This window comes from Tiliqua scincoides, chromosome 6, assembly GCF_035046505.1.
Source record: "Tiliqua scincoides isolate rTilSci1 chromosome 6, rTilSci1.hap2, whole genome shotgun sequence".
In the NCBI taxonomy this organism is placed as follows: Eukaryota; Metazoa; Chordata; class Lepidosauria; order Squamata; family Scincidae; genus Tiliqua; species Tiliqua scincoides.
The window spans coordinates 26,468,759-26,494,936 of record NC_089826.1 but is presented as its reverse complement, the minus strand read 5'-3'; the positions used below and the strand labels follow the sequence as shown (position 1 = coordinate 26,494,936).

The following is a 26,178-nucleotide window of genomic DNA, read 5'->3' as shown; positions in this document are numbered from 1 at the left end:
ATTTCAAGAACAACCTAATAATTCCTTCTTTGTCTTTTTGAACAAATGATTTTTCACCACTCATAATCTAAGGGAATTACCCATAAAGAAAAACTGAAAGAAGTTCCTCTACTGATCATGGACGAATTAGATTTTGTCCCCTGGAAGGTACACAAAGTGAACTTTAGCCAGCCATATGCTTTCTAGATAATGCAAGGTTCTTCCCTTCACACATGAACAGCATTTATGAATAAGCAGGAGACATAAGAGCACGATTACCTACATACATATACACAACACCACAGAATGCTATTTGCCTTAGCAACAGGAGGTGCAAAGCAAAAATAAGTAACTTCTACACTTTGGTTATCTCAAGACAAAGCTTCAAACATCTAAGCTGGATTGGTTTCTGCTACAATTATGCACTTCATATATTGATCTGAAGTTCAAAGAACTGAGGCTATCACCAGGCGATCTTTTTATGTGGTGGTGGTGTGGTTTGCAAACAGTACTTCATATGTTTTAAGAACAGGTTAAGAACTCAGATGGAGCAACAAACAGTGCTATCTTATGCATATCTACCCAAAGTTAAGCCCCAATGACAGTTCAGTGTTAGTGTAAGCCATGAGTGTATAGAAAATGCACTCAAAATTTATCGAAGCAGTAATCATTTGTTACCTCAAAATGTAACATTATCAACGGATTCCTCATTATCAAACATAATTCAGACTACGGGGGGGGGCCTTATTTGCAGATCCTGAATCCGTGAATTCACTTATCCATGTTGGGTCTGTGGGGCCCTGGCGTGTGTGCCCTCTGGTGGCAAGGGGATCTCCACTTCCCTTGCCACCAGAGGTTCCACTTAACCCAGCAGAGGCCACAGACATCCATTTGTGGCCTCTGCCAGGCTCAGACTGTGCCTTAGAAGCGACAAACCTCACTTCCGTTTTTTTCATAAAACCGGAAGTAAATTTTTTAGCCTCTTTTTTAAATAACTTTTTAAGTAACTTTTTAAAGGCTCAGTCTGAGTTCGGCAATGGCCATGGACAGATGTCCATGGCCTCTGCTGGACTCAGAGGAGCCTCTGGAGGAAAGAGAAGCTGAGCTCACCTTTGGAGGGTGGGGATGTGCATTCCCTCGTATCTGCAGATTCAGGCATCTGCAGGGTGTTCCAGAATGGAAACAACCCCTCCCCCACAGATACAGGGGCACACCTTTATATTAATAAGACATTTCAAGACATTTTATCGCTTTGTCAAACAAAATTTTTTCCAAGAGGAATAAAAAGCATAATTTTAAAATACATGGCCAATTTCATTCCTCCATATGTAGACATATGTATATATATATAAAGCTGCTGGATGCTGTTTTCAGCATCAGAACAGTACTTTGTACATGATTTGGCAATGACATTGAATGAGTACCTAAAATCTTGTTTTTAAAATTGCTTTGGCTAATATTCAGTTTTTTTACCCCTCCTCCCCAAATAACATCAACCCCTAGTAGCAGACCCAATTCTTTACAAATCCTTGAAGCCTCTGGAGCAGTGCCATGCAAGACTGGCAAAGGATATGACATCCAAAGTGGAGGCCCTGCTGCTCAGTTAATGGAATGTTTCCACAGGTAACATAAATACTCAATGAAACAGAGACAAGTTTGAAATCACTACAAGTCTTTAAATGCTTATTTTGGGTTTTTTTTCCCCCCTATACAAGACACGATACCAATAATAAATTCAGCACATATTTGAATCACAGTGCATGGAATTATGCACATGTCCCATAAGTGTGAAATGAGTTTAGTCACTGATGACTGCACCAAGATGATGACACAAGTTTGTGATCTTTGCCAGAAGTTCACATAATGGTAGAAATTTAGGATTGAAACAAATTCCATTAACATATTTAAGGCAGATACTTAGATAAGCTACTAAGCAAAACAAAACTTAGTTTATTATGAACATACTGCTGAGCTCAAGTATCTTAGGTAAGACTGATCAGACAAAAAAAGAAGCCTGTTGTTTAGATACTAGTATGCAAAAATCTCCTACATCCTTTACCAGGCCTGCACAATGGATGTGGATATATAATGAGAGATGTCACAAAGGAGCACCAAAGAAAACATCATTTTCATGCGGCATAATACCTACCTGGGCATAGTGCTAATGAAAGCATACAAAGAGTGGAGGGGAAAGAGAAATAATAAACATGGAACATGATTATGAAAGAAAAAAATCAGAAATTCAAAAGCTGAACTCTTAAAATAAATAAGTTCTGCAAATATGGATTGGTTTGGGGACTGAAGGGACAAAAAAAACTTGGTAGATCAACTGAACCAAAACGGGCTTTGTAAGAAAGATTGTTATCGCAGCAAACAATGTCATTTCCCATTACCAGAGCCTTGTTGCACCTCAATGAGAAAACAAAATGTTGAGAAATAAAATAATTCTTCCTAAAAATCAAATAAATACCTCCCCCCCCCCCCAAGTTGCTTTTGAGAGTTTTAGCAAGGATGTCCCAGGCATCCTCGGTTGGACGATTGTTGGATGATTGTCATGATTGCCAAGGAGCCATTATGGTAATCTTATCTTTTTAATGCTGAATGTGTGTGTGTTATCTTATGAAATTTGGTGACATCAATAGTTAGATTGCAAAGCAATAAACCTTTCATTTTCATTTGAACAAGGTCCAGGAGTCAATCTTTTTATATATAACCTTATTCCGGTGGCACCTGGAAGGTTTCTGAGCTTCAAGTCACGTCTGGGAGGTTTTCTAAGCCTCAGAGAGGTTGCACACATTAGCGTGCGACCTCTCTGAGGCTCGCTGGGAAAAGCAGTGTGAAGCAGCATGTGGTTTTCCAAGGTTCAGAAAGCAATCTGGAGCGGTTTTCAGACGAATTCTCTCAATTGGAAGTAATCTGAAAACCACTCCGGGGGCTATTTTGAGTCTCAGAGAGGCTGCCTGAGGTGGTGCAAGGAATCTCTGAGGCTCAGAACGGCTGGGACAAGCTTTTTTATCCCCTGCACGAAGAACTTTTCCACCAGGCTCAGTCAGCTTGTAACCCATTCTGCAGGTCGCTGTGTGTGTGCCTGCATTGTCATGAGGAAGAAGCAGCCTGATGATGATGATGATGATGATAATAATAATAATTTATTTCTATCCCGCCCTTCTCCCCAAAGGGACCCAGGGCGGCTGATGTTGGCCTTCCTCTCCTTTTGCTCCTTATCGATCTCCTGCCTACCAGGTGACTGTCCTCCTTTGAGGCCCTTCCTTTAAGGTCCCTTTAAGGTCCCATTGTTGGAGAAAGTTTGTCTGAAATGCACTTGTCTTACAGAGGTTACTGCTCAAACAGCCCACTCGCCAAACCAACTTTGTTTCCTTGTCTGTTTGGCCACTGTGTTCTGAGACCTTAAAGGAGGACAATGAAGAAGCTTGTCCCATGACAATTGTCTCAATTCAGATGGAGATTGCATGGAGAGGTAGTGTGGCATTTATTTATTTAACTTCTGAGCTGTGTTTAAATGTTTTCCTTATCTCCTGTTTCTTTAGTACTTAAGTTTCAGAATAGCCCTTGTATATGTTTTAATCATCAGTATTATCTACTACAGTACTGGATATTCCCAGACTAATTTTGCTGTTGAATGAAACCTGTTTTTTTATAGTTGCCTGTATTTCCAATCATTCCTCAACTTAAATCAGAAATCAGTTCTGTATGCACCATCTCATCAATGTTGCCTTCCTTGATTTTATAAAGGTGCAGAGGGGTGGATTCTCTACATTATTGTTGCCCTCCTCGTTTTCCAGTAATAAATGGGGAATGATGTAGGAAGTTTGATGCAGTTCTGTTTTCTTATCTATTGTAAACAACAAGAATGGTTGCTGTTTTTTAGAGGGAGGTAACATTACTAATCAATAGCAGCAGAATAAGGGCCCAATCCCATCCAACATTCCAATGCTGGTGCAGCTGCAATGCAGCCCCAAGGTAAGGGAACAAACATTCCTTTATTTTAGGGATGCCTCCTTGACTGCCCCATTATTGCAGGATGCAGCGCATGCCCTGTTGGCACGGCTACACCAGCGTCGGAAAATTGGAAAGGATTTGGCCCTAAGACTTTTTTAAAAAAATTGAGTTCTATCTTTGAGCCATCCTGTCCTGTGGCTGTTGGAAGCCAAGAAGATTTAAGAGTTTTACTCATGCCTCATTTCTCTCTCCTGCTTGCTTAGCCTTTAGGTAAGACAGATGTTAGGCCTTCTCAAATCTTATCCTTGATGGAATATGAATTATGCAATATGTCAATATATGTCAGTATATCAAGATCCTTACTGGGTTATTAGATAATTCTCAGCAGTGTCCTATATTTTTTGCTGCGTATCTGCTTTAGAGTCGCTGCTCAACCCGACTACAATTTCTTCTTCAGAAACAGCAACTTCAGAGGCAGGCCAAATTCATAATCTGCTAACAAGGCAGAGGAACGCCAAAAGATTTCTGCATTCTGACTTTAAATGTTTTGCATATTCAGCAGTACAAAAATGTAACAAAAGTGTAATGAAGCCTGTGAAATGTCATGGACTTTTATTTTTTTATTTTTATTTATTTTAAGTGCCTGTTAGGATTCTGGTTTGTTTGAATGAGCAAGAAAGTGGGGGAAACCTAACCCTGGAAGCTTGATTTTGTTCTTATCCTGTCCAAGCAACTGACTTGCAAATCATGAGCTATTATGATATTCTCAGCCTGATCCTGTCAGGCTTACCTACCATGTTCCAGCCTCACTGCCGGCTCTGGGTGCCGTAAAAAGTGCCATAAGGTGCAGGAGGTAAGACCTCAGCACCAATAAGAGATATTGGGGGAACACCAGGGGGAGGGTGGAACTGGGTGAAAGGAGGTAGGGCCGGAGGGAGGATCTGGCTTAGGCAGGGGGCAGAGATGGCAGCAGAGGCTGCTGCAGAATCCTGAACTCCCTCCTGAGCTGTGGAGACCAACAGAGGTCTCCTTAGTTCTGCATCTCCTCAACAGAAGGCACAGATCTGAGTAGACCCACTGGGGCTATCTGAGCTTGACATGGGGTAATTGCGAGTTCCCTAACCCCGAGGAGTCCTCCAGGAGCTTCCCTGGGCCCACAGGATACAGCAACAGCCTTTTTGGCATTGCTATCTTCCTGGATGCCAGGGAAGCACAGAATTGGGCCTTGTAATGGGATTTTTGGCCTTGACCATCTAAGCAAGAAACAACAATGGGCAAGATCACATTCCAGCATGAACTTGGGGTGGGGTTGGCGCTGACTGCCTAAGTGGGGCAAATGACTTAACTTTCAACTCTACAAATCTGAAGGGGAACATTTTTGTAGACTTTGGGGAAATTTTCCCCATAAAAAGTCTTTATAACAACAGAGTGCATAGTATCCATCAAAGCATGATCCAAGTTTTTATGCGCTGGAAAGTGCCCTGACACTGCATCCACATATTGTGGCTATGACCGAAAAAGAATACAGACACATAAAAAGTATATACATTCTTGGGGAAGTAAGTACCTGTCAGATCGGCCTCCTTCCAGGCTGTACCTCAGATAGTTCACACTATCTAAGAACTGGCTGCTGGGTAAAGAGTCATCACCTAGTTCTTTCAGATCTTCTGGTCTAAGATATTCTCCTCCATCTCCTGTCATAGTGTCATCACCTTACCAAATCAGAAACATACAATCATAGTATTAATTGCCTTATGTGGCCCTTTAGTGCTTGAAAAGTGTTGTAGTAGATTAGGTGGATAATGCCAAAAAATAAAATGTTACTGTCACTCTTGAAGCACAGCAAGTGCAAGCCATTAATACATATAGACAAACCTGGCAAATTACACAGGACAAAATCAGTGTAAGTTAAATTATTCACACTGGATCATTCCCTTCATTCATTCCTTCATGCCATTGCACATATCACTGTTAGAATTAATTTGATTTTTGTTCCTTTTCTCACTTAGGTTCTTGGACCCAGCTGGTCTCTGACAAACACTGCGACTGCTTTCCAGATGAAACATTTAAAAATGCCTTTGAGCTTCTATTATGGTGACATGTGCCATATTTGAATGTTGTCAATGTAGGTAGAATGCAGACAGGAAAATGAAATTGATGTTCTAAGCAGCGTCAAGTTTACATCTGCACTACAGACTGATTGAAAACACATTTAATCATGGCCAGATCCTATCCCAGGCCAGCGTGTTTGTGGGGGTTACCTGGACAACTAACTTCCCTTTGAAGATGAGCTTTCAGAACTGTGACACACATTTAAAAGATACATTTTTGCATTTCTTTTGGATTTATTCCTTTAGAGGATGAACCTGAAATTTCAGGTTGCAGCAAAACTACTTTACACACAACATAACGCAATAATCATGCAGAGATTTAGATTCTCTTCTAAGGAAGAAGCTAAGCCTCACTCCTAAGAAAGCCTCACAGTTAAGAAAACAATTAGTTCATTAATACTATTTCTGATATTTGTCACCTCTGTGTCAATGCACACAAAGCAATTTATGGTAATAGGAGCAATATAAAAGCAGTTATATAACAGAAAAATTAAAAAGGTAATTTTAACGACTTGGGATGTTCCATATACATTTGATTAAAAATCAGGGATGATTGGGCAGAGCATGTAATATGTCTTAAGTAGTAGTGACAGGCAATACTTATTCAGCGAAACAACTGCCAAATTAAAGGTTCCTAATGTAAAGGCTGAAACGCCTAAGAAACAACATTGCAGGAAATGTAAAAAAGTGGAGTGTGATGAACACACTTTTTATCATTATTCTTTAAAAATATATCAGTTCTAATCTTAAAAAACACCAACACATATAATAATAATAATAATAATAATAATAATAATAATAATAATAATAATAATACAGGTATTTCTATACCGCCTTTCTTGGTCCTCAGATTTCTCCTCAGACTTTATTCAAGGCGGTTTACATAGGTAGGGAATTTAAATCCCCGTAGGGATTTTTACAATTTGAAAGAAGGTTCTATCTTTCAAGAAACCACAACATTCAGATGTTTCTTTCTTGATCTGGTCGCACATTCTGGCCTCCATCCTCTCACGCTCACAGCAGATGGAATAACTCGGCTCAGCTTGTCAGCTACTTCAAGGTCGCAGCTAAGATATCTTTTATTATCTTAGTTTAGATAAGGAAGAACTAGCAAGGAACTCCAACAATCTGGAGACACATTTCATAAGGTTCATTCATTTCATTTGAGAAAATAATGTGTTCATTTATTGCTAAGAGACACTGATATGTGTACAGTCAATTGACAGATTTTGCTTGTATAATGGAATCAACAGGTGGCAGAAATAATAGGTACAGAGCCCAAGTGACAAGACTGTCCAGCCAGAAGGAATTGGGTTTAACAAGTACTTAAGACACAGCACAATTCATATATACAATGCTATGTATTACACACTAAGATATAGCATAGGAAGCAGGGCTGAACCAGGTGGTCCATCAACACTATAAGAATACTGACCAACTATATAGGCCTATGAAGGAATACCAAGATAATGTACATGAAGGCAGTTTCAGCTGTTGAAATATACTATAAAAATACCAAGTGTCATACTATTATAGACTAATCACAAGGGAAAAAAAGCAGTATAATTTCCCTTCTGCATAGCATGTTCTTCAGACTTTCACCCCAAGTTGGTATCACTGGTATAACTAGTAGATTGAGATTGAGACCAGGGTGGTGTAGTGGTTTGGGTGGTGGACTTAGACCTGGAAGATCCAGGTTCAAATCCCACCTCAGCCATGAAGCTTCTCTCAGCCTCACCTACCTCACAGGGTTGTTGTGAGGACAAAAGGAGGGGAGCAACTGTGTACACCACTGCCGTGAGCTCCTTGGAGAAAGGGCGGTATAGAAATGTGAAAGATAAATAAATAGATTGCTGGCTTCTATTAAGGGGTGCGTGCACATGCATATGCAAGTGTGTGTGTTCTGCCTGAGGGTGGAAGGAATCAAAAGCATGCACTGACCCCCACACTCCAATTCAGGGGCACAGATCTATATTAGACATTCCTTAAATGAGACCTGATTGTTCGGTAAACAGAAAGGAGGGGTGGGGGAAGAGACAAACAAGAAGAAGGTTTTATGCCTCACTCAAGAACTCCTTCCACAGTACCTGTGTCGCTAAAGGCCTCCTCATCAGGGAAATGGTCATAGTCAAAGTGTTTAAGAGCTGCACAACATATAAGTCAACTTCAGAAAAGGGGCTAAAAGAAAACAGCTCACTCACAAAAAGTTGTGGGGAGACGTATCATTCCCTTCAGCCAAGAAAGATTAATATCGCTTAATGGAAGCTTGGAAGGCTTTAGAGAAAAATACATAGACTTAACCACAGCAAGAGAAGTATCAGAGAAAAGCAAGGCTGATGTAAGATGTTGGATCAGGATCAAATCAGTCAACGCAAAGTCAATCGGAAAGTCTGAGGAGAAATCTGACGACCAAGAAAGGCGGTATATAAATACCTGTATTATTATTATTATTATTATTAACACTGCAGTAGTGCCATTTGCACTTGTATGTTCTTTATATGAATGTGTAAATGGTGGATGTGGGGGGCACCAATCTGAAACTGTCCTGAGGTAATTGCCTATCTGGATTGCTCCCTGAATCTGCTATTAGTCATTTAGAAAAAAAAAAAGGATGCAAGGGCCACTGACCTGATTAAAGTGATTCATAGCTGGCCCCACAGTCGAAAGGTCAAATTAAGTGAGCGACTGAAGATGTGTAATTGAATCTTTAAAAGCACCCATTGGGGAAAGAGTAAATTGGATTGGGGCTACAATGCTTGGGAATTGAGGTATAACTCGCTCCCCTTGTGCTGCTTCTCATAGAATCATAGAGTTGGAAGGGGTCAAATAGGTCATCTACTCCAACCCCCTGCCTAAATTTAAAATATTTAAATAAGCCACACCAAGTTTATTTGCCTTATAGGGAAAACTTATCAATGGCGCAAATAGCAGTGGGGGCGGCCTGGTTTGCTTTGGGGAAATACCATGTGGGAACAAGTTAATCCCTTCTTTTCCAGTGTCATAGTCTCAACTTAATTCCTAGGCCCTGCAGGTTCCTTTAAAAAAAAATTAAGAGACCAGTGGAATCATTCCAGCATGGTTCTTCAAAGTCTCATCTTGTCTGGGTCCGACATATCTCTAACCTGCTATATATGAATTTGTATAAATTTGTTAGCATGTGATGCTCTAAAACTGTTTTACAACTTTTGTGCCCTTACGGACCACTTTTCATAGTCTAACTAGCTTAATTAAGTACCACCAGAAGTAACTGACAATGATGTCATTGCTGGTTACTTCCGGGTTGGGAGCCAGATGCAATGCTACAGACAATGGTAGGAGGCTCAGGGGGAGTGGGTGGGCTTTTTCAAGTGAGGGAAAACCATGTGCTGGAGCTCTGCCTGATGAGCCAAGCCTCCTATTGCTTTTGTAATGTTGCGTCGCGGTCTCCCTTCTGTGTCCCTGGGAGCCTTGCTTACCACTGGACAACACCTCACGTACAACCGCTAGAAAAATACTGTTCTAAAATTTTTTAAAAGGTAAGATACTCGGGGAGGACAGGACAACCAAGCTATTTTCAGTAAACTTAGTTCAGTTCAGTTCGACGTAAACTTAGTTGTAGTTTGGCTCTTTTAGGAACATAGGTAGTATTCTAATACCAAATCAGACCATCTAGCTCAGTATCGTTGACACTGGCTGGCAGCAGCTCTCCAAAGTTTCAGATGGGAATTTTTTGCTTCCCTACCTGAAGATGCCAGGGATTGTACCTGAGAGCTTCTACATGCAAAGCAAGGGCTGTTTTACTGAGCTACAGCCCCTCTCCTAAAGGTCTTGTTGTTATAAAGGCAGCAAAATACAAGTACAAATACTGAAAAGGCAAATTTAATCTTAGTGACTATAACAAGTATGGTCCATGGTGGACTCACCTTCCTCATCTGAAACATCCAAGATTTCAGTCATAGTCTCAGGTACACTGAGTTTGTGTTTCTCAGTTACAGTCTGCATGTAGAGGGAGAAGGGAGATAAATCAACAATTAAACAGAGCAAAAGAAATGACCAACATTGAAACAAATACATTTTAATCAAGATAGTTTTTTCCAGTAAGGTTCACTTCAATCTGTTCTGACATTTTAACAATGCACCTTTTCCCTTCTGCATTTTTCAGACTGTATATTCCTCTCTCTCTCTCTCTCTCTCTCTCTCTCTCTCTCTCTCTCTTTCTGCACTGTCACTACAGAAAGCTGATCACATGCTTAGTGAGTAGCAGTTTCTCTTGCAGCTGATTTCAAGCCTTAAAATGACTTTAGCGCATTTTAATTGATAATACATGCAAAACACCTCCAACTTTTGATGGCAGGTTGGCTTCTAAAAAAGAATTAGGTAATGTCTATAGAAAAGCTCTAAGAAACTGCAGGAAGCATGTGGAACTTATCAATGCTGAAAAAACACTTTGAATTGAAGCTTTGAACAATGTTAAATATTTAAATTGAAAAAATATGTTGAGAAGACCATCTGACAAATCTGTACCCAAAATAACACTATTACTCTATTATAGATTCCCTTTTCTATTCATTTTTGATTAATATATTTTTTCTTAATACTCAAAATTTATAAATTAAAATTGTTGAAATTTGCAAATAACCTGGAATAATGATACACAGTTAAGTATGGCGTTTCAGATACTTGTCTTCCAAAGATCAGACAAAGTAGGTCGTGCAAGACATAAAAAGCTAAAGTAGGGTGAGATGAAGTAGAAAGTTATTAGGAAAAAGTATTAAATCCTAAAAGAGTGGATGAGTTGCGTATGAAGCTTTGATGAAGTATGGGGCCAATAGAGGATGAAGAGCTAATAAAACCACAATCAAATATAAACCATAAACTAATATAATCTGTAAACTTGACAATCTAGCATCTTGAAACATTCTGAAATACAGCGTTTCTCAAACTGGGTCGTGACCCACAAGAAGGTTATGGAACACCTGGAACCACTAACACTTTCGGGTTGCTGAGCTTTTATCCGGGTTGCATTTTTTAAAACATGAAGAACCGCATCTGGAGCATGTTGTCGCAGATGAGCGTGTTCTTGTCAGTGAGAGCAGGATGCAACTCAGCTTACAGTGGGCCAAAGACCACCAAGCAGAGTGCCAAGGCCTTGGGATATGTCCAGGAAGCTTAACAAATCACTAAGCAGAACCTTCCCTCATTTATAGCTTTCTGCTTTTCTATAAATACTAACATTCTTATCACTGCCAAATGCGTGAATCATGTTGGCATTCAATATAGAGATGACTAGTTTCAGTTTGGGAAATCAACTGGCTATGGATTACAAGCTTCAGTTTGCTCCCTTGTAGTATAGGCATGTTGGAGGGAAGCATAACAGACTGGTTACCCAATTTTAATAAATTTTAATCAACATACAAGCTCTTGCTGTTGATTTAAGGGACTAGTGGTTCTTCTGGTTTCCAGTTCTGCACATTGTGTGTGTTCTAAATTCACAAAGCTTTGCTTTTGTAACTCCAGAAAATTTTTCTTCATTAGAAAGGTCAGACAGCAGCAGGGGATTGAAGCCAGCAGAGACAAATTAAATGCACACTGCAAGACATGTTTCCAACCTCTTTCTTTTCAAAGGCAAAGAAACGAGCTAACTTCATTCAAACAATGAAAAACAGTGATATAACCTGAGAGCGGAAAGAAAGTAAGCCAGTTACTTCTCAAAATGATATGTGTAGGAGACCGTGTGATTTTAAACATAGGTAGCTGGCAACTGAGTCAGCCCACTGGGTCATCTAACTTAGTAATGTCTGCACTAATGTGCAGTAGTTCTCCAGAGTTCGAGATAGGGGTCTTTCCCAGGCCTACCTAGAGATGGCAAGGATTGAACCAGGGACCCTCTACATGCAAAACACGTGCTCTACCTCCCTCCCCCCCCCCAGTTTGGGTGTGGTGTAGACACTAGAGTTGGATTTTGATTGGCTTAGAATTCCCATTCAGCCATAAACGTACAGGCGTTTCCCACTAGTGATTTTCAACCTTTTTCATCTCATGGCACTAAAATGTTCAAGGCAGGCACACCATCAGTTTTTTGACAACTGACAAGGCACAACACACTGCTGGTGGGGGGCTCACACCTCCCAATGGCCCTACTAATAAAAAAAAACCTCTCCCAAATTCCCATGGTACACCTGGAGACCGTTCATGACACACCAATGTGCTGTAGCACAGTGATTGAAAATGGCGGGGTTAGGGACTGGACAACTGCTGAAAACCAGAAATGATAAAAAAGCATAAGAACATAAGAACAGCCCCACTGGATCAGGCCATAGGCCCATCTAGTCCAGCTTCCTGTATCTCACAGCGGCCCACCAAATGCCCCAGGGAGCACCCCAGATAACAAGAGACCTCATCTTAATGACAGCAGAACCGTACTGTCAAAGAAGTTTAGGGAGCATCCACATTTTCTGCAATTGCAACAAGCAATGCTTTTCCCCTTGTTGTTTGTGGCATCTTTTACCGTGCCTCCTCCTGTCCCCTTTTTGCCCACTGGCTTTGGCAACTTGCAGTAAACTGCCCATCCATCCCCCCGTTCTGTAACTTGTAGATGAGAGGAAGTTCAGGAAGGGAGCAGGAAGCTTTCCTGTGGTGTATATAACTTTGGCACTTCCAAGCATGGTAAGAGCGGCAGTGGGCAAGACCGGGTGGTGCAAGGGATGTTCATGGCCTCCCACATGCCCTCTCCTCCTCTGCCAGCTCTGTTCTGCCAGTGGGTATGCGCTTTTATGCCTTAGCTGCCATTATGAATATTACAAGCACAACTCATTGAGTCGATTGAGAAAGGAAAAGCAGCACGTGGTTGATCATGCAAACACGATGAAATAGATAGCAAAAGTGGAGCATGGATCGAATGTATGACTTCTGGTTATAAGTGAAACGCATCAAAAGAGAGAATTGTCAAAAAGTGGACCACTGAAAAGCAGGGGATACCTGTACTGGGTAACTTGGCACCTTTCACAGCCTCCCAGTTTAAACTATCCCACAGGCTTGTTGTGTAGACAGAAATGAGACACAATCACTATGCCTCCCTGAGCTCTTAGGAGGAGGACAGGATATAAAGGTACCGTTTGCTTAAAGCTCTGATGCAGAAGAGCTTTAAGAGACCAATGTCAGAGAGGACAGCTGAATCATTAAGAACTAAATGCAATATAAACTCTGGTAATGGTAATATCTCTCCCTCCCAAATCCAAATAAGTGGTTCTGTTAACCAAATAAGTGGTTCTAGGAACATTATCCCTAGTCCATTGCAATGAGATACTATCAACATTTGTACACAGTATTTGTTTGTAGCCCTAATGGGAAGCTGCAGCCAATGGCCCATGTCAAGGGAGTCAGAAAAAGTTTGGGCACCACAGAATTATGGCTTGATTTTTGCCATCTAACAATAAATAGATTGTTTTTAATCATGTGTTTAACCTTTGTTTTGTTCTGACCATAAAGTGCTTTGGGTAACCTTTTACAAGAAAGCTGCAATATAAAGGTTTCAAAATAAAATTAGAATTATAAAAAGAAATACTGAGTTCATGGCAGAGGCAAAATTCAAACCAGGGAAGATCAGTGTCTTACCCACTCTGCTACACAAACTGTATGGAGCTTTCAAAATTAAAACCAGCTCTCTTAATTGTATTTGGCTTTCAGAGCTCCTCTGGGTGAAATCAAGGGTGAATCAATCTCTCTGTGGTCTGCGCAAAATCTTGGGCAGTGAGGCAAAGATTCAAACTTCCCCCAACATCTGGGCAGACCTCTAAATATCAGAGGCTGAACAAACAGGAAAGGCAGCCATCAGTACATCTGAAGCAGACATGGTTGTGAGAGTTTGCCAAGAGTGCAAACTGTCCCACCTGCCATTCAGTAGGACCTGATTTCCATTTTTTCATGGTGGACCGCCTCATCCTTCATCTAAGTCTAACCAACAAAACAGTGGGGGTAGCATGCGCTTGTAAGAGTGCTTTACCAGAGCTGTATCATGGTAAAAATGGCAGTGCTAAGGGGTGTGGTTTGCACAAGGTGATGTGTACAGGGGGGATGGGATGGGACAGGACACACCACTACCAGCCAAAAATTTTTAAATCTTGGTATTTTCAAGTAGTACCATCATGTTATATATCATTTGATATGTAATTTCATGCAGAATGCAATGAAACAAACCATGTTGACATATCTCTATTCTAGCGATTCTCAAACTCTCAGAGAGAGTTTGAGCCACTCTTAGCACTTGCAGGGGTGTGGAGAAGACAGCAACATGATTCCCAGGACTGCGCTGCTGTGGGCGCAGAGGGGGTTTTCCCTAGCAAGCCTTACCTGCTACCAGGGTCTGAGTAGCCCCGCGGGGGGCTCTGCAGGGCTCCCTGCAGCGTGGAAACATTGATAAACACTATTGCAACCCACTTCTGGTTTCGTGTTTGCAGCCCGGAAGTGGGTTACGATTGCGTTTTTCATTCATTCCACGCTGTAGGAATCAACCCACTTGGCTATTTTTACGGTTTGAAGATTAAAGAATCTGATACTACACTTGATTTTAAAGACTCTTACAAGATGCCTTATGCATACCTGCAAAAAGGAAAAAGGCACACTTAGGCCTTTTAAGCTGAAATTGCACATATACACAAAATGCCTGAAGTGTAACTGCATACACTCTGGAAATTCCTCTCATTTCATGCTACAGATCAGGAGTCTCCAAACCTTGGCCCGGAGGCCAGATGCGGCCCACGGCGAGCCTCTATCCAGCCCATGGCCAGCCTCTGATCCTCTGAGGGCCTCTGGCCCAGGTGATCAAACACAACCAGAGTTTTGCTTGTGGGGTAGGGGAATGGGGGTCCATGTAAGTGTGTGCTTTATTTCTTGGGCTGTGTTCATTCTTGAGAAGTCCTGGACATTTGAGCCCATTCATTTATTCATTCATCCAAGTTCCATCTCTAATGAATTTATTTAAATTTTATATTTAATTACTTTTTTTTGCCCTCGACACTGTTCCAGATATTTAAGGTGGCCCTTTAGCCAAAAAGGTTAGAGATCCCTGCTGCAGATAAAGAAGGCAAATGCCTATATTCAAATGAAGCCAAGTTCCCACCCTTCAGCAGGGATTGGAATGCTCTGGGGTCCAATCCTCCCAAATAAGAATCCTCTCATCTTTTTTGATGGTACAGGAAAGAACATCAGTAGAGCCCTACACTCTTGCATGCTTAACCTGTGAAATGTGGGAGCATTTGCTATTATTACATTTCAAGCTCCCGCTGCTTGTCCCAGCTCCTGCCAACCTAGCAGTTGCAACCTAGCATATAAAAATGAGAGTAGATAAATAGGTACCATCTTGGAGGGAAGGTACCTGCGTTCTGTGCACTTAGGCTTCTAGTCGTGCTGGCCACATGACCATGGAAAGTGTCTACAGACAAACGCTAGCTCTTCGGCTTAGAAACAGAGATAAGCAGAGTTGGACACAACTAGGCTTAACACCGGAGGGAACCTTTACCTTTTCATGCTTCCAGAAACTAGCATGACACCTACATCTGACCCAGGTGGTTGCTGGTGGTGATATATGGCCTGTGCCTTCTGACATCATTAGCCTCTCTAGCAGTTAGGATGCAGCTCTTTTACCAGTATATGAGCTCTCAGATTCTTTACCCTTATGTAGCTAGATCATAAAAATTGTAATGAATAAAGTTGTGGCCTATTTAAAACTCTGCTTAGTCTTGTCTCCCATCCTTACTTTGCCCTCATTTCACTTTACTCCTGCTGCAGGAACAATGGCAGGTCTCATGTAACTTGTAGAATGGCCCTCCAGTGCAAGTGCAACTTTTTTTAAAAAAAAGAAAAATACAGCGCATTCATTCATGACTTTTTATAAAGCTTAACTAGTTTTAAACCTACTTCAAATTAATTTCCTTGCTACCTTCTTCACTTGCACTATTTGCACAATTGAGTTTCTCAGAAAGCTTCCTTGGGTTTTTATTGTATTTGTTTCCTTCAGTACTAATTTAGGACACTTTCAACTGTCAAGTTAATTAGAAGTGAACATACATAAACTCCCCAGAATGTAGGGATTCCTATGTAGGGAATGCCTATTTAGGCAACATAGAAATTCCTTGCAAACATGATCAGAGTATGAAATTGTAACTCATCTGAATTCCTAAACTCTGCTATGTCTGCTACAAGCTTAATGCTCAAGCCTGCTGTGTGTGACTGTTTGTGTGTTCCCTATTTGGTACTGAAGGAACAGGAGTGATATTTTTCATCAAGGTAAATCGGGACCTGTGCAGCCCAGTTTGTGAGTCAGTCAAACAAGAAGATTTAAAATATTTTGGTCCCATGAATGTAACTGGTATGGCAACAGTTTAAATGCAAGGATTCTGGCATAACTAACTTGTGGCCAAAATATTAATTAGTAACACTAAGTTTGATTACTGGCATGCTGAAATGCAAACAGAATGTTTTACTGTACACATGAACTAAGTTGTTATTTCTACCATGGAATGTTCATGTTTCCCATTTGAAAAAAGGAATTATATTTACTGCAATGAAAGAAATCCCTTTAAAATAGAAATAATACATATTGGAGAGAAACAGAATCCAGATTAATTCAGAACAGAAAGGTCCCTCTGAATAAAGAGCAAAGAGAAGGCTGCTGATACTCACAGTTGTGGTGGTAATCACTTCCTCAGTTACAACCTTTAGCGTATCGACCACTGAGATGTAACCCAGACGCCTAGCGATTGCTAAGGCAGTGTTGCCATTCTGAAAGGAGAAAAGAGAGAGAGAGAATTAAAACAAGAGGGAGGACTGTGATATGAGCCAATGAGATCACACCCTACACTGAATGAGCCAGCATTTCCATCCAAAACAGGGCAGTAACTTAGGAAAAAGCAGTGTATTTTACTGTTAAATCTGGATCTATTCGCAACTTTGCTCAGACTAGAACTTCTATTGCCATAGTAACAAAACACACATAACATCTGTCTGCTACATTTAATAAAAATCCACTGCATGCTTCTAATGGCTTAACCCACAAGTGTCTACATCACTGTTTAAAATGTGTCTTTGCTGAAGGCTAATATCCCTAATTTTGGGAAAAAAAATAATTAATTAAGAGTGAATTCAATAAGAATTCCATGTCCACCAGGTAAAGTGTACCTTTTGAAAATACAAAAAGAGATCACTCAAGCACATGGTGCAACGGGCATAGAACTCCGGCACACTGAAACAAGTCCAACTCATGCTTCACATAGTCCTGACTGAATGAGAATTACTTACTGGAGACTATTGGTATGCAGCAAAAACAATGGACCATTATCTTGTTTCCCCAGTAACATTTTGTAGTTATTCAGATGTATTGCTCACCTCCCCCCCCCCCCCAAGCTGCGTCAGGAGCTGGGGAATTCAGAAGTTGTTAAATAGAACCAGGGAAAGAAAGCGGTTTTTGGCTTCCCACTGCCTCCCGGTAAATGTCTCCATTGGGCTCTTGGTGGCATTAGGGAGCAACAGTAGATTGTTCTCTTTCTGCCTAGTGCCATTCTATAAGTTCTGCTACTGCTGCTCCCCACCATCTTTTGCTACACCAGCCAGGTGTCCAGGGCTCAGTCGAGAAGCTTACAGGGAGGAGGTGGGAATCAGGTGGCAGTAGCTGATGCAGATCCAATCCTCTGCATAGTGACTTGTAAACTATAGTGGTGATCATGAAGAACTATAGTCCACCCACTTCCTGGGTTCCAGTGGGGGAGGGGGAAGCTGATGCATGCCTTTACTTCCCAAAGAATAGCTTTACAGAGCCTTTGTCCCAAATGCTGCAACTTACTCTGCTGTAGAGCGTTTTTCCCCTGCTGGTTGCTTTGAGAGTCCACCCTATGGTACACCTCTCATATTTGCCTTCTGGGCTGATCTTGGATAGAATTCAGTTCTGCTCTTCCTCCCCCTGCCCCAGCTACCTCACATTCTCTCTTTCTCTTGATTCTTTCTTTGAATTTCTTTGTCCCAAGCTAATTAAAAGAGCTGCTTTAAGAATGATAAAACTATGAATATGGTTTAGAAAAAAAAAACAAATTACTTTTCTACTAACTAGATTCTAATAACATATACTTTCTGCAAATCTGCCCAATTTTTGGTCAAGGATGAAGAATGCCTGTATGACATGTAAGGTGCTAATCATCATTGGCCTACAACACATAATGTTAAGAAAAACGTATCCCTAAATATTAATCCTGCATCTTAATACTGATCTTCTCAACCAATACATTCAGTTATATGAGATTAGCTGCTTAATACACCCTACTTTCTAAAAAGAACAAAAAGGAGAAGAGATAACAGAATGCCAATTGTGCAATGTAAGCAGTGAGATCAGGATTTGTTTGGCCCAGCCTAGAACACAAGAGTCTCCTCCCCTGTGGAGGGATTGGAAGAGAGCTGGGCAGTCTCAGAGGACTCTTAGGGCACTGGTGCCCAGCCCTCTTCCTCCTTTGTACGTGGGCACAGTACTGACACCCACCCGCTCACCCCTAGAACAGTTCTACTGGTAGCCATTCAGGACCGGGTAGGAATTTTTTGCTGCCTGCCAGAATTGGCTGGTGTTGGGCAGTTTTTTCACCTACCTCAGACTGTAAGGGGTTGGGGGGTTTTCCTCTGCTGACTAACATCGGTCACTTTATGCCATCAGGTGGTGCAGGTTAGAAGGCGTGAAATGGACTTCGGTGTCCACCTTCCGACAGCATAGGCAGGGCAGAACCCACTTTCAGTCCTCAGGGGCCCAGCGGAACGAGGGCATGGACGGGGCCCTGGCCAGGATTGCGGGGTTGCCTCAGAGGCTCAAGGTGGCACTGCCCGCAGTCCGGCTGCCTCCCCCTTAGTGGGGTAGACCTGGATAAACTGTGCCGCCTGAGAAAGCGGCCAGGCTTGGAGTCGGGTGCATGCCCAGCCCGGGGGACAGATGCAATTCTGGTGCCTTCTGGTGGTCCAGCCTCCGCACCACAGGTGCTTCGCTGCCACAGCAACTGCAGGTCTCAGCCTCTCCTTCTGTACTGTCTTTAACTACTAATAAAGTGGCCCTTTCTCCCAAGTCCATTGTCTCGAGTGTTCATTGGGGGGTGCACAAACAATGAATCCGGGAAAAGTTAGGGGGAGTGACTTGCAGCAGTATCACAAGTAATTGTCAGACTTACCACAGTGACTGCATTTGGTTTGGCTCCATGATGGAGAAGAACATTGATTATGTGTGTGTGACCTTGTTGGGCAGCTTGATGCAGAGGAGTGTACCCATTCTGTAATTAGTGATATATTTAGAAAAGGGAAAAAAAATAGATTATATAGTTCCATTGTCTTCACTGTCCAACATCAAGACTTCAAATGTAACTATAAAAGTTCAATGGAGTTTAATCCAGGTAACTGTACAGAAATGCAGCTTTACTCCCACTTACTACTCAGTGTGACTTATTTGTGAGTCCACATGTATAGACATTGCACTGTAAGACTGGGAACACAGTAGATCCTTTAATAAAAACCAAGACATTCAGTGAAAACTGAACTTTGAGTTGGCAGCTTCAAAACAGTTCTCTTAAAAAGTTTTGGAAGAGTTATCAACGTTAACACCTAGTCTGAGTATTCTGGAGATTTTGGAAACAATTCAAGAAACTTTATTCAGTCAGTGGTTTCAGTACCATAAGACAGAAGTTTCATTAATTTCTGGCCAAAAACAAGCAGATGACACTAAGAGACCTATCCTGAACAGTGCGTGCCAGCTTATAGCCAGTGCACACTGTCGCAAACATAAGGCACGTTTGCGAGGTCTCATGCCTGGTGAGCAGCCGTGGCACTGGGCTGGCCGGCACTGGGCTAGCGCCAGGCGGGTACCCAGCCTCTGCTGCTCGGCAGTCGCATGGATCGCCAAGCTGCGGCATGGTAAGCGGGGCGGGGAGGCAGGCGGAAGGCGGGTGGGAGGCATGCTGGGGGGGAAGGAGGAGGCAGGTCTGGTGGAGCTCCACTCCACCGGATCCTGCACATTCATGTGGGGCTCAGCGCCCTACATGAATACCTTTACAGGCGTTCTTAAGTAGCCATTGCGGGGCTACTTCCCTTACCTGGGAGAAGGGGTCAAAAGTTCCGTTCTCCCGAGGTGCTGCCCTTGGCAGCCCGTGGTGCGCAGGATCCAGCAGCAGCCATTTTCTGTGCAGCCGAAACTGTGTGCCACGGGAGCTCAGGATTGCGTTGTAATTCATTTATCCAGTTGGCATCCCTTTTGTATGTGCTGGTTGGAAGGCTTGTGTTCTAAAGGCTACTTTAATTCTACATAACACTGGGTACTACAGAAAACTTAAGATGCAATACCACAATGCTTTCAGTCCAGCTGTTTTCCAGGATCAAACAGGTAATCATTTAGATCTAATTTTAAATGCTAGGGGGGGGAAAAAAAAAAAAACCTTAATAATCCACAAAGAGCAAATTACAGGAATCATCTTGTTAATAACTCATTGTCTGCCAAACTTAACTAAACGTTCTTGGATGCAATTTAAAGGGATATTAATTGAAATTTAGCCCATTTTCTCTTTCAAGTTTGTGTATTAAAAAAAAATGTTTTTAATCACTTTCCAGACTTAGTGGCAGCCACATGTATGGATTCACTCAATTTAAAGAGCAGTTCCCTTTAGCCTAATTTTTCAAAATATATTGCAGCCTCTTCAACATAGTCTGTTACGTCAACATGCAGGCACTTCTATGTCTTGTTTCAGCTGCAGAATCCATGCAGCCTAAATAAACTGTACTTATACAAAGTTAACTTGAATGTAAAGAAGAATGGAAAGGTGGTGGAGGTTACAATTGACTTTCACTTCCTGCTCCCAGCACTTTCTATCCTTTTCCATTTGAGTTAATAACTCCTACCACAAGAGATGTTAAGGTTTCCTTTCAGACTTGACAAACAAGGGAAACAAAAGGATTAAGTCACTTCAGCCCATATCCTAACCCACTTTCCAGCACTGGCATAGCTGTGCCAATGGCCAACTGGCCCTCCTCACCCCAGCAGTGTCTTTTCTAGTGGCTGTCTGCTGGTGTTTTGCATCTTTTAGATTGTGAGCCCTTATGGGACAGGGAGCCGTTACTTATTTGATTTTTCTCTGTAAACCGCTTTGTGAACTTTTGTGGAAAAGCAGTATATAAATACTGCTTTTCATAATAATAATAATAATAATAATAATAATAATAATAATAATAATAATAATAATAATAATGGAACATGTGCTGCATCCTGCATTTGGGAGGCACTCAGGGAGACCTCCTCAAAATAAGGGAATGTCTGTTTCCATACCTAGGAGCTGCATTGCCCTTATGACAGTGCTAGAAAATGGGTTCAGACTGCACCCTTCACGTCTCATCTTTTCCATTTATTATCATGACCAAAACTGCTTCAAGTACAAATAACACAACTGTTTATACAAATGCAGAAAGAATATAATATTGGAATGCCGCTCTCTGGCTGCTGCCTTTGAGGTGGGAACTGCTCTCGTGCACATGAGACAGACTCAGGAAAGTGGAAGCACCCTTATGATTGCTTCCTGGAAAAGGGGAGGGTCTAAGGCAGCCATTAGCTTTGTGCGCCTTTCTTCGGTCATCTTAGACTTGTGCTTCTTTCAGTCTGAGCTCCACTGCCTGGATTTTTTACTTACGGGACCAGTAGAATCTGACCAGTGCCAATGGCTGCTGGACAGTTTTGTTAAGCTTACAGGTGAGTTGGGAGTTCTATTAGCTTGGAGTAAGACTAAGATCCCACATCACTCCCCCTTTCCTGGGTATTTTAAAACATTTATATACTGCTTCTCTCCTTACAGTTAAGTCACCTAACTTCTCACCTCCATGCATTAACTGTATAAATTAGCGTAGGGGTTCCCAAACTGGGGTGTTAAGCCCTCCCTTAAGGGGCAAGGAGAAAGGAGGCAGCGATTAAGTTGCTGCTGGGGACCAAGAGGGGGTTAACTTACCAAGAGCAGTGCTGGCCTCCCAAGGGGTGCAGGAAGCCCACTGATGCCTCCACAGGGCTCCTCAAGCCTCAAAATCACTAAAAATAGCTATTATGACCCACTTCCAGTTTCATGTTAGCGAACCAGAAGTTGGTCGCGATTGTTATTTTTTAGACACTGTGAGGCTTGGAGAGCCTTACGGAGGTGTCCAGGGCTCCTCACACACACCCCAGGAGGCCAGTGCTGCTGTTGGTAAGTTAAACCTCTCCCCTGGTCCCTGGCAATGATGCAATCCTGGTTATCGCATTGCTGCCTTCTTCCCTCCCCTGCAAACACTTATTTTGGGTTCCCAAACTCTCTGGAAGCTTGGGAACCACTCGATTAACTGAATAAACTGGAATCTGGCCCTTATACAACATCAAGAATGGATTACTGCCATGGCTCAAACCACTGAAACTCTATTCTGATTTCATTTCATAAACAAAATAACTCTTTGGAAACCTACAAACTACATGCTCAAACTCATCTGCATGGTCATCTCTGATTGCCTCTAAAGTGCACATGTACTCACAAAAACACATTATTAATTATTATGAGCCTTTCTTTTTAAGTATTGAATTGTAAATTTGACCAAATTGACTATAGTCCATCACTGTCATTTTCTGCTTTCAGCGCACCACCTTGGAAAATTTCCAAATACAAACATGATTATCTTATGCTTGCACTGCAGCAAAAAAGGAAATGCTGAACAAATATTTACCTTTGTCTTAGCATTAACGTTAGCACCATGCTTCAGGAGGAAGTTGATCACCATCTTGATGTTCCCATAGTGACAAGCCACAATTAATGGTGTGTAACCCAGCTATGGCAAAAGGGGAGGGGGGCAAAAAGGAGATGTGAGTTGTGAATGTGATATTGTACTGAAAACATTGTCCACCAGCTTGGAAGCCATTGTGTGTGTGGTATACCTTAGTTGGAGCATCTTTTTTTGCCCCGTGCTTTATCAGCATGTCCGCAACATTTACTTTATCTTCTTGAGCTGCTAAATGTAAAGAAGTCAGTCCACTCTGTAAATGAAATAGAAAGAGACCTCAGTTCATTACAGAAGAAGCCCACAATACTTGCACTAGATGAACCTTCTGAATCAACATTATGGGGGTGATCATAGCCAGAACAGGAGCCTGAACATTGCATTCAGGCTGAAACGTGACTCATACGTGTTTTAGAAAGCTTATGTTACCCAGGTGTGATAATACATAACTAGTTGTTTTTGCATCCTTAACATAACATAATATTTTGAGTTAATTGTTTTATGGCATTGTCCTTTCTTTCCTTATGGCATTAGACTAACTCATCACCAGTAATATGAAAGTAGTAAAAGGATGTTACCTTTGTAGTCGCATGTATGTTGGCACCTTTCTCCAGAAGCAGGTTTACCATGTCAGTGTGGCCCTCTTGTGAGGCCAGGTGAAGTGGAGTTACTCCTTGTTTAGTCAAAATATTGGTTTCTGCTCCATAATTCAGCAGGGTTGTGGCTATCTGCATCTGATTCTTCTTAGCAGCAATATGCAGAGGAGTGTATCCATTCTAAAAACCAGTTGCCGTGTATTAATATATATTTGTAATGCCTACTGTCTTTTCATAGTAAATAATAGGAAGGTATTTTTTTCAGAGAAAGATCATTGTTTTCTTATCCCTACTGAGCCTAATGTTTTCACCCAAGGGGAAAAATCATTCAACAAGAAACTGCCCAGGGATCCCTGTGTGGGTTCAAAGCAGGCAATCTTTTTATGCCGTAATTTTTTTTTTTTTTTTGGAAACCTTCCAAGGATTATATATGATTATAGAACAAGAAGCCTATTTTTTAAATCAAGTTGGTAGTTGCAATTTCTCCTCCCAAAATTTAACAGTCTATTTTGATTAGATTCTAAGCAGTTTTATTATAATTATTTGTTCCTAATTACATACTTCTAATATTCTCTTAAACGATCTGATCTCCCGTGAAGCTTCCTTGAACAGAGTAGGACATCTCACCTTGGCAGTAGCATGAGGAGAAGAACCTTTCTCTAGCAGCAGTAGCGCCACCTTCTGGTTGTCATAATGAGCAGCAACATGGAGGGGGGTGAGGCCGTTCTGGAAAGGGCAGGTTTATGTTACGGCATTAAGTGACTGTTAGCGCTACCTTGTTACATTGCAAAACAATGCAAATTAAATAAGCGATTAACCAACAGAAACACAACACAACATTTAATTCAGGGCAAATTATTTCCATATTAGAGATATTACTTACAAAAGAAACAACATTAAATAAGGAATTAGATTCAAGGGCTTTACTTTCAAAGGGGGATAAGCAATTAAGAATTAATTTTAATCAATCTAGTTCATATTTTACAATCCTAACCATATACTATGATCTGCACTCAAGTGAGAATCAAAGAGAAATATACTCACAGCATAACAGAACAAAAAAAAAAAACCATAAAATTTTTCCATCTTATCTATGAAATAATTTGACAAACACAGAAAAACAACTCAATCAAGATGTTCTACCAGGCACACCGTTGAGAAATTCAAGTGGATTTACATGTCAATGTTCTGAGAACCCTAGGACATTTTATGAACAACATGGAGCCACTGCTGAAAATGGAAGCCCTGAGTCAAGCTCTTGCTTCCTTCTCTTTGGGTCCAATCCTATCCAACTATCCAGCACTGATGCAGCCAGGCCAACAGGCATCTGCTACATCCTGCAATGGGGAGGCTGTCATGGAGGCCTCCTCAAGGTAAGGGAACATTTGTCATGGAGGCCTCCTTGGTAAGAGAACCTTGGGGCTGCATTGTGGCTGAATCAGTGTTGGATAGGATTGGACCCTGTATCACATAGTTCAATTTGTCATGTGACCAACTGTGACTATAGTGTGCATTTCCCTATACCGGCTACACGTCACTGCCCGTATCTGGTATGGACAGGGAAGTACAGGGCAAGCTTAAATAGACATAATGGACAAGGAGCAGTGGACAACTGTGTTTTGGCAGCATTTTTGTAATATGACATTTTAGCATCAATGTGGGCAACAGTAATCCATCATGAGCATGCTGATTCTCAAATGTTTGCATCACTTGATTACTATTGTTGAATTTGTGGGCAACCTTTTCATGAGATGCATGCAATCAACGAGGAAGGAGGCTTTCATATGATAAATCAGTGATCTAAGTCTAGAAATCAGTGAACTAAATCCACTCTCATTTTGCCTCTGATCAGAGAGTGAGAACCCAATCCTACACATGTCTATTCAGAAGTAAGTCCCATTATAGTCAATGGGGATTACTCCCAGGTAAATGTGATTAGGATTGCAGCCTGAATTATATAACCAACACCTGTAATAATTGCTAGGGGAAACAACTGCAAGCGCTGACCTGAATAAGCAAGCGTCTTTATCAAATTAAAACATTATAGGAATATATTAAAAGAGAAACCATATTTTAGCTGTCATTCTACATTCAAATACCATTTGTTGATAGTATCTGAATATGTAATTATGTAATATTGAGTTAAATCTTAACATTAGGTTCTTTAGCAAAAAGCACAATTTCTTGGTAAGGGGTGAATTTAAGTTGAAGAATTTTCTCAACTTCCTACCTTTCCAGCTGAATCAGGAGATGCCCCACGCTGCAGCAGGAGTTGTGCAACATCCAGGCTTCCATATTTGGCAGCTACATGAAGTGGTGTGAATCCCTTCTGTAAAATATTCAAATGCAAAGCCAGAGTATTTGTATAATATTACAGTGTCTGTGCCTTTGTTCCACTAAAAACATCTTGGAAATTAGCTCTCAAATTAATGTAGTAGCAATAAGAGGAGGAGGAGGAGAAAAAGAAGAAGAAACAACCACTTAAGGGTTCATATTGTATATCCCCACTTACAAAGCATCATTTCTTTAAAACAGTGGTTCCCAACCTTTAGGAGCCCATGGACCACTGAGGCAAACATTGGAATTATCGTGAACCTGCAACCGCCTACATGACCGGCAACCCTCTCTATCCCCACTACACAAAAAATACAATTCAATCTGGTAGCCCATGGGGGAGTGCTCAGCAAGACACTGGAAAAGCCAGCTGCAGGGGGGGGGGGTCTATTCTCCGCCTGCTCCAGTGGTCCATGGGGAAGCATCTC

At 41.5% G+C, this 26,178-nt stretch overlaps 1 protein-coding gene across 19 annotated transcripts in view; it reads right to left on the bottom strand.

Annotated features, from left to right (window-relative positions):
• ANK2 (ankyrin 2) overlaps window positions 1–26,178 on the bottom strand; it is a 411,206-nt gene that overhangs the window by 61,795 nt on the left and 323,233 nt on the right. For 11 of the 19 annotated variants that reach the window (XM_066631612.1, XM_066631616.1, XM_066631619.1 and 8 more), the window contains 10 exons: window positions 25,647–25,745; window positions 24,044–24,142; window positions 23,399–23,596; window positions 22,978–23,076; window positions 22,770–22,871; window positions 19,223–19,321; window positions 16,710–16,808; window positions 9,953–10,025; window positions 8,138–8,194; window positions 5,507–5,651 (listed from right to left, as the gene is read on the bottom strand). In XM_066631612.1, the coding sequence (XP_066487709.1) occupies window positions 5,507–5,651; window positions 8,138–8,194; window positions 9,953–10,025; window positions 16,710–16,808; window positions 19,223–19,321; window positions 22,770–22,871; window positions 22,978–23,076; window positions 23,399–23,596; window positions 24,044–24,142; window positions 25,647–25,745 (1,070 nt within the window). The remainder of the gene's footprint in view (window positions 1–5,506; window positions 5,652–8,137; window positions 8,195–9,952; window positions 10,026–16,709; window positions 16,809–19,222; window positions 19,322–22,769; window positions 22,872–22,977; window positions 23,077–23,398; window positions 23,597–24,043; window positions 24,143–25,646; window positions 25,746–26,178) is intronic. The other 8 variants (XM_066631617.1, XM_066631621.1, XM_066631623.1 and 5 more) reach the window with 1 other exon arrangement.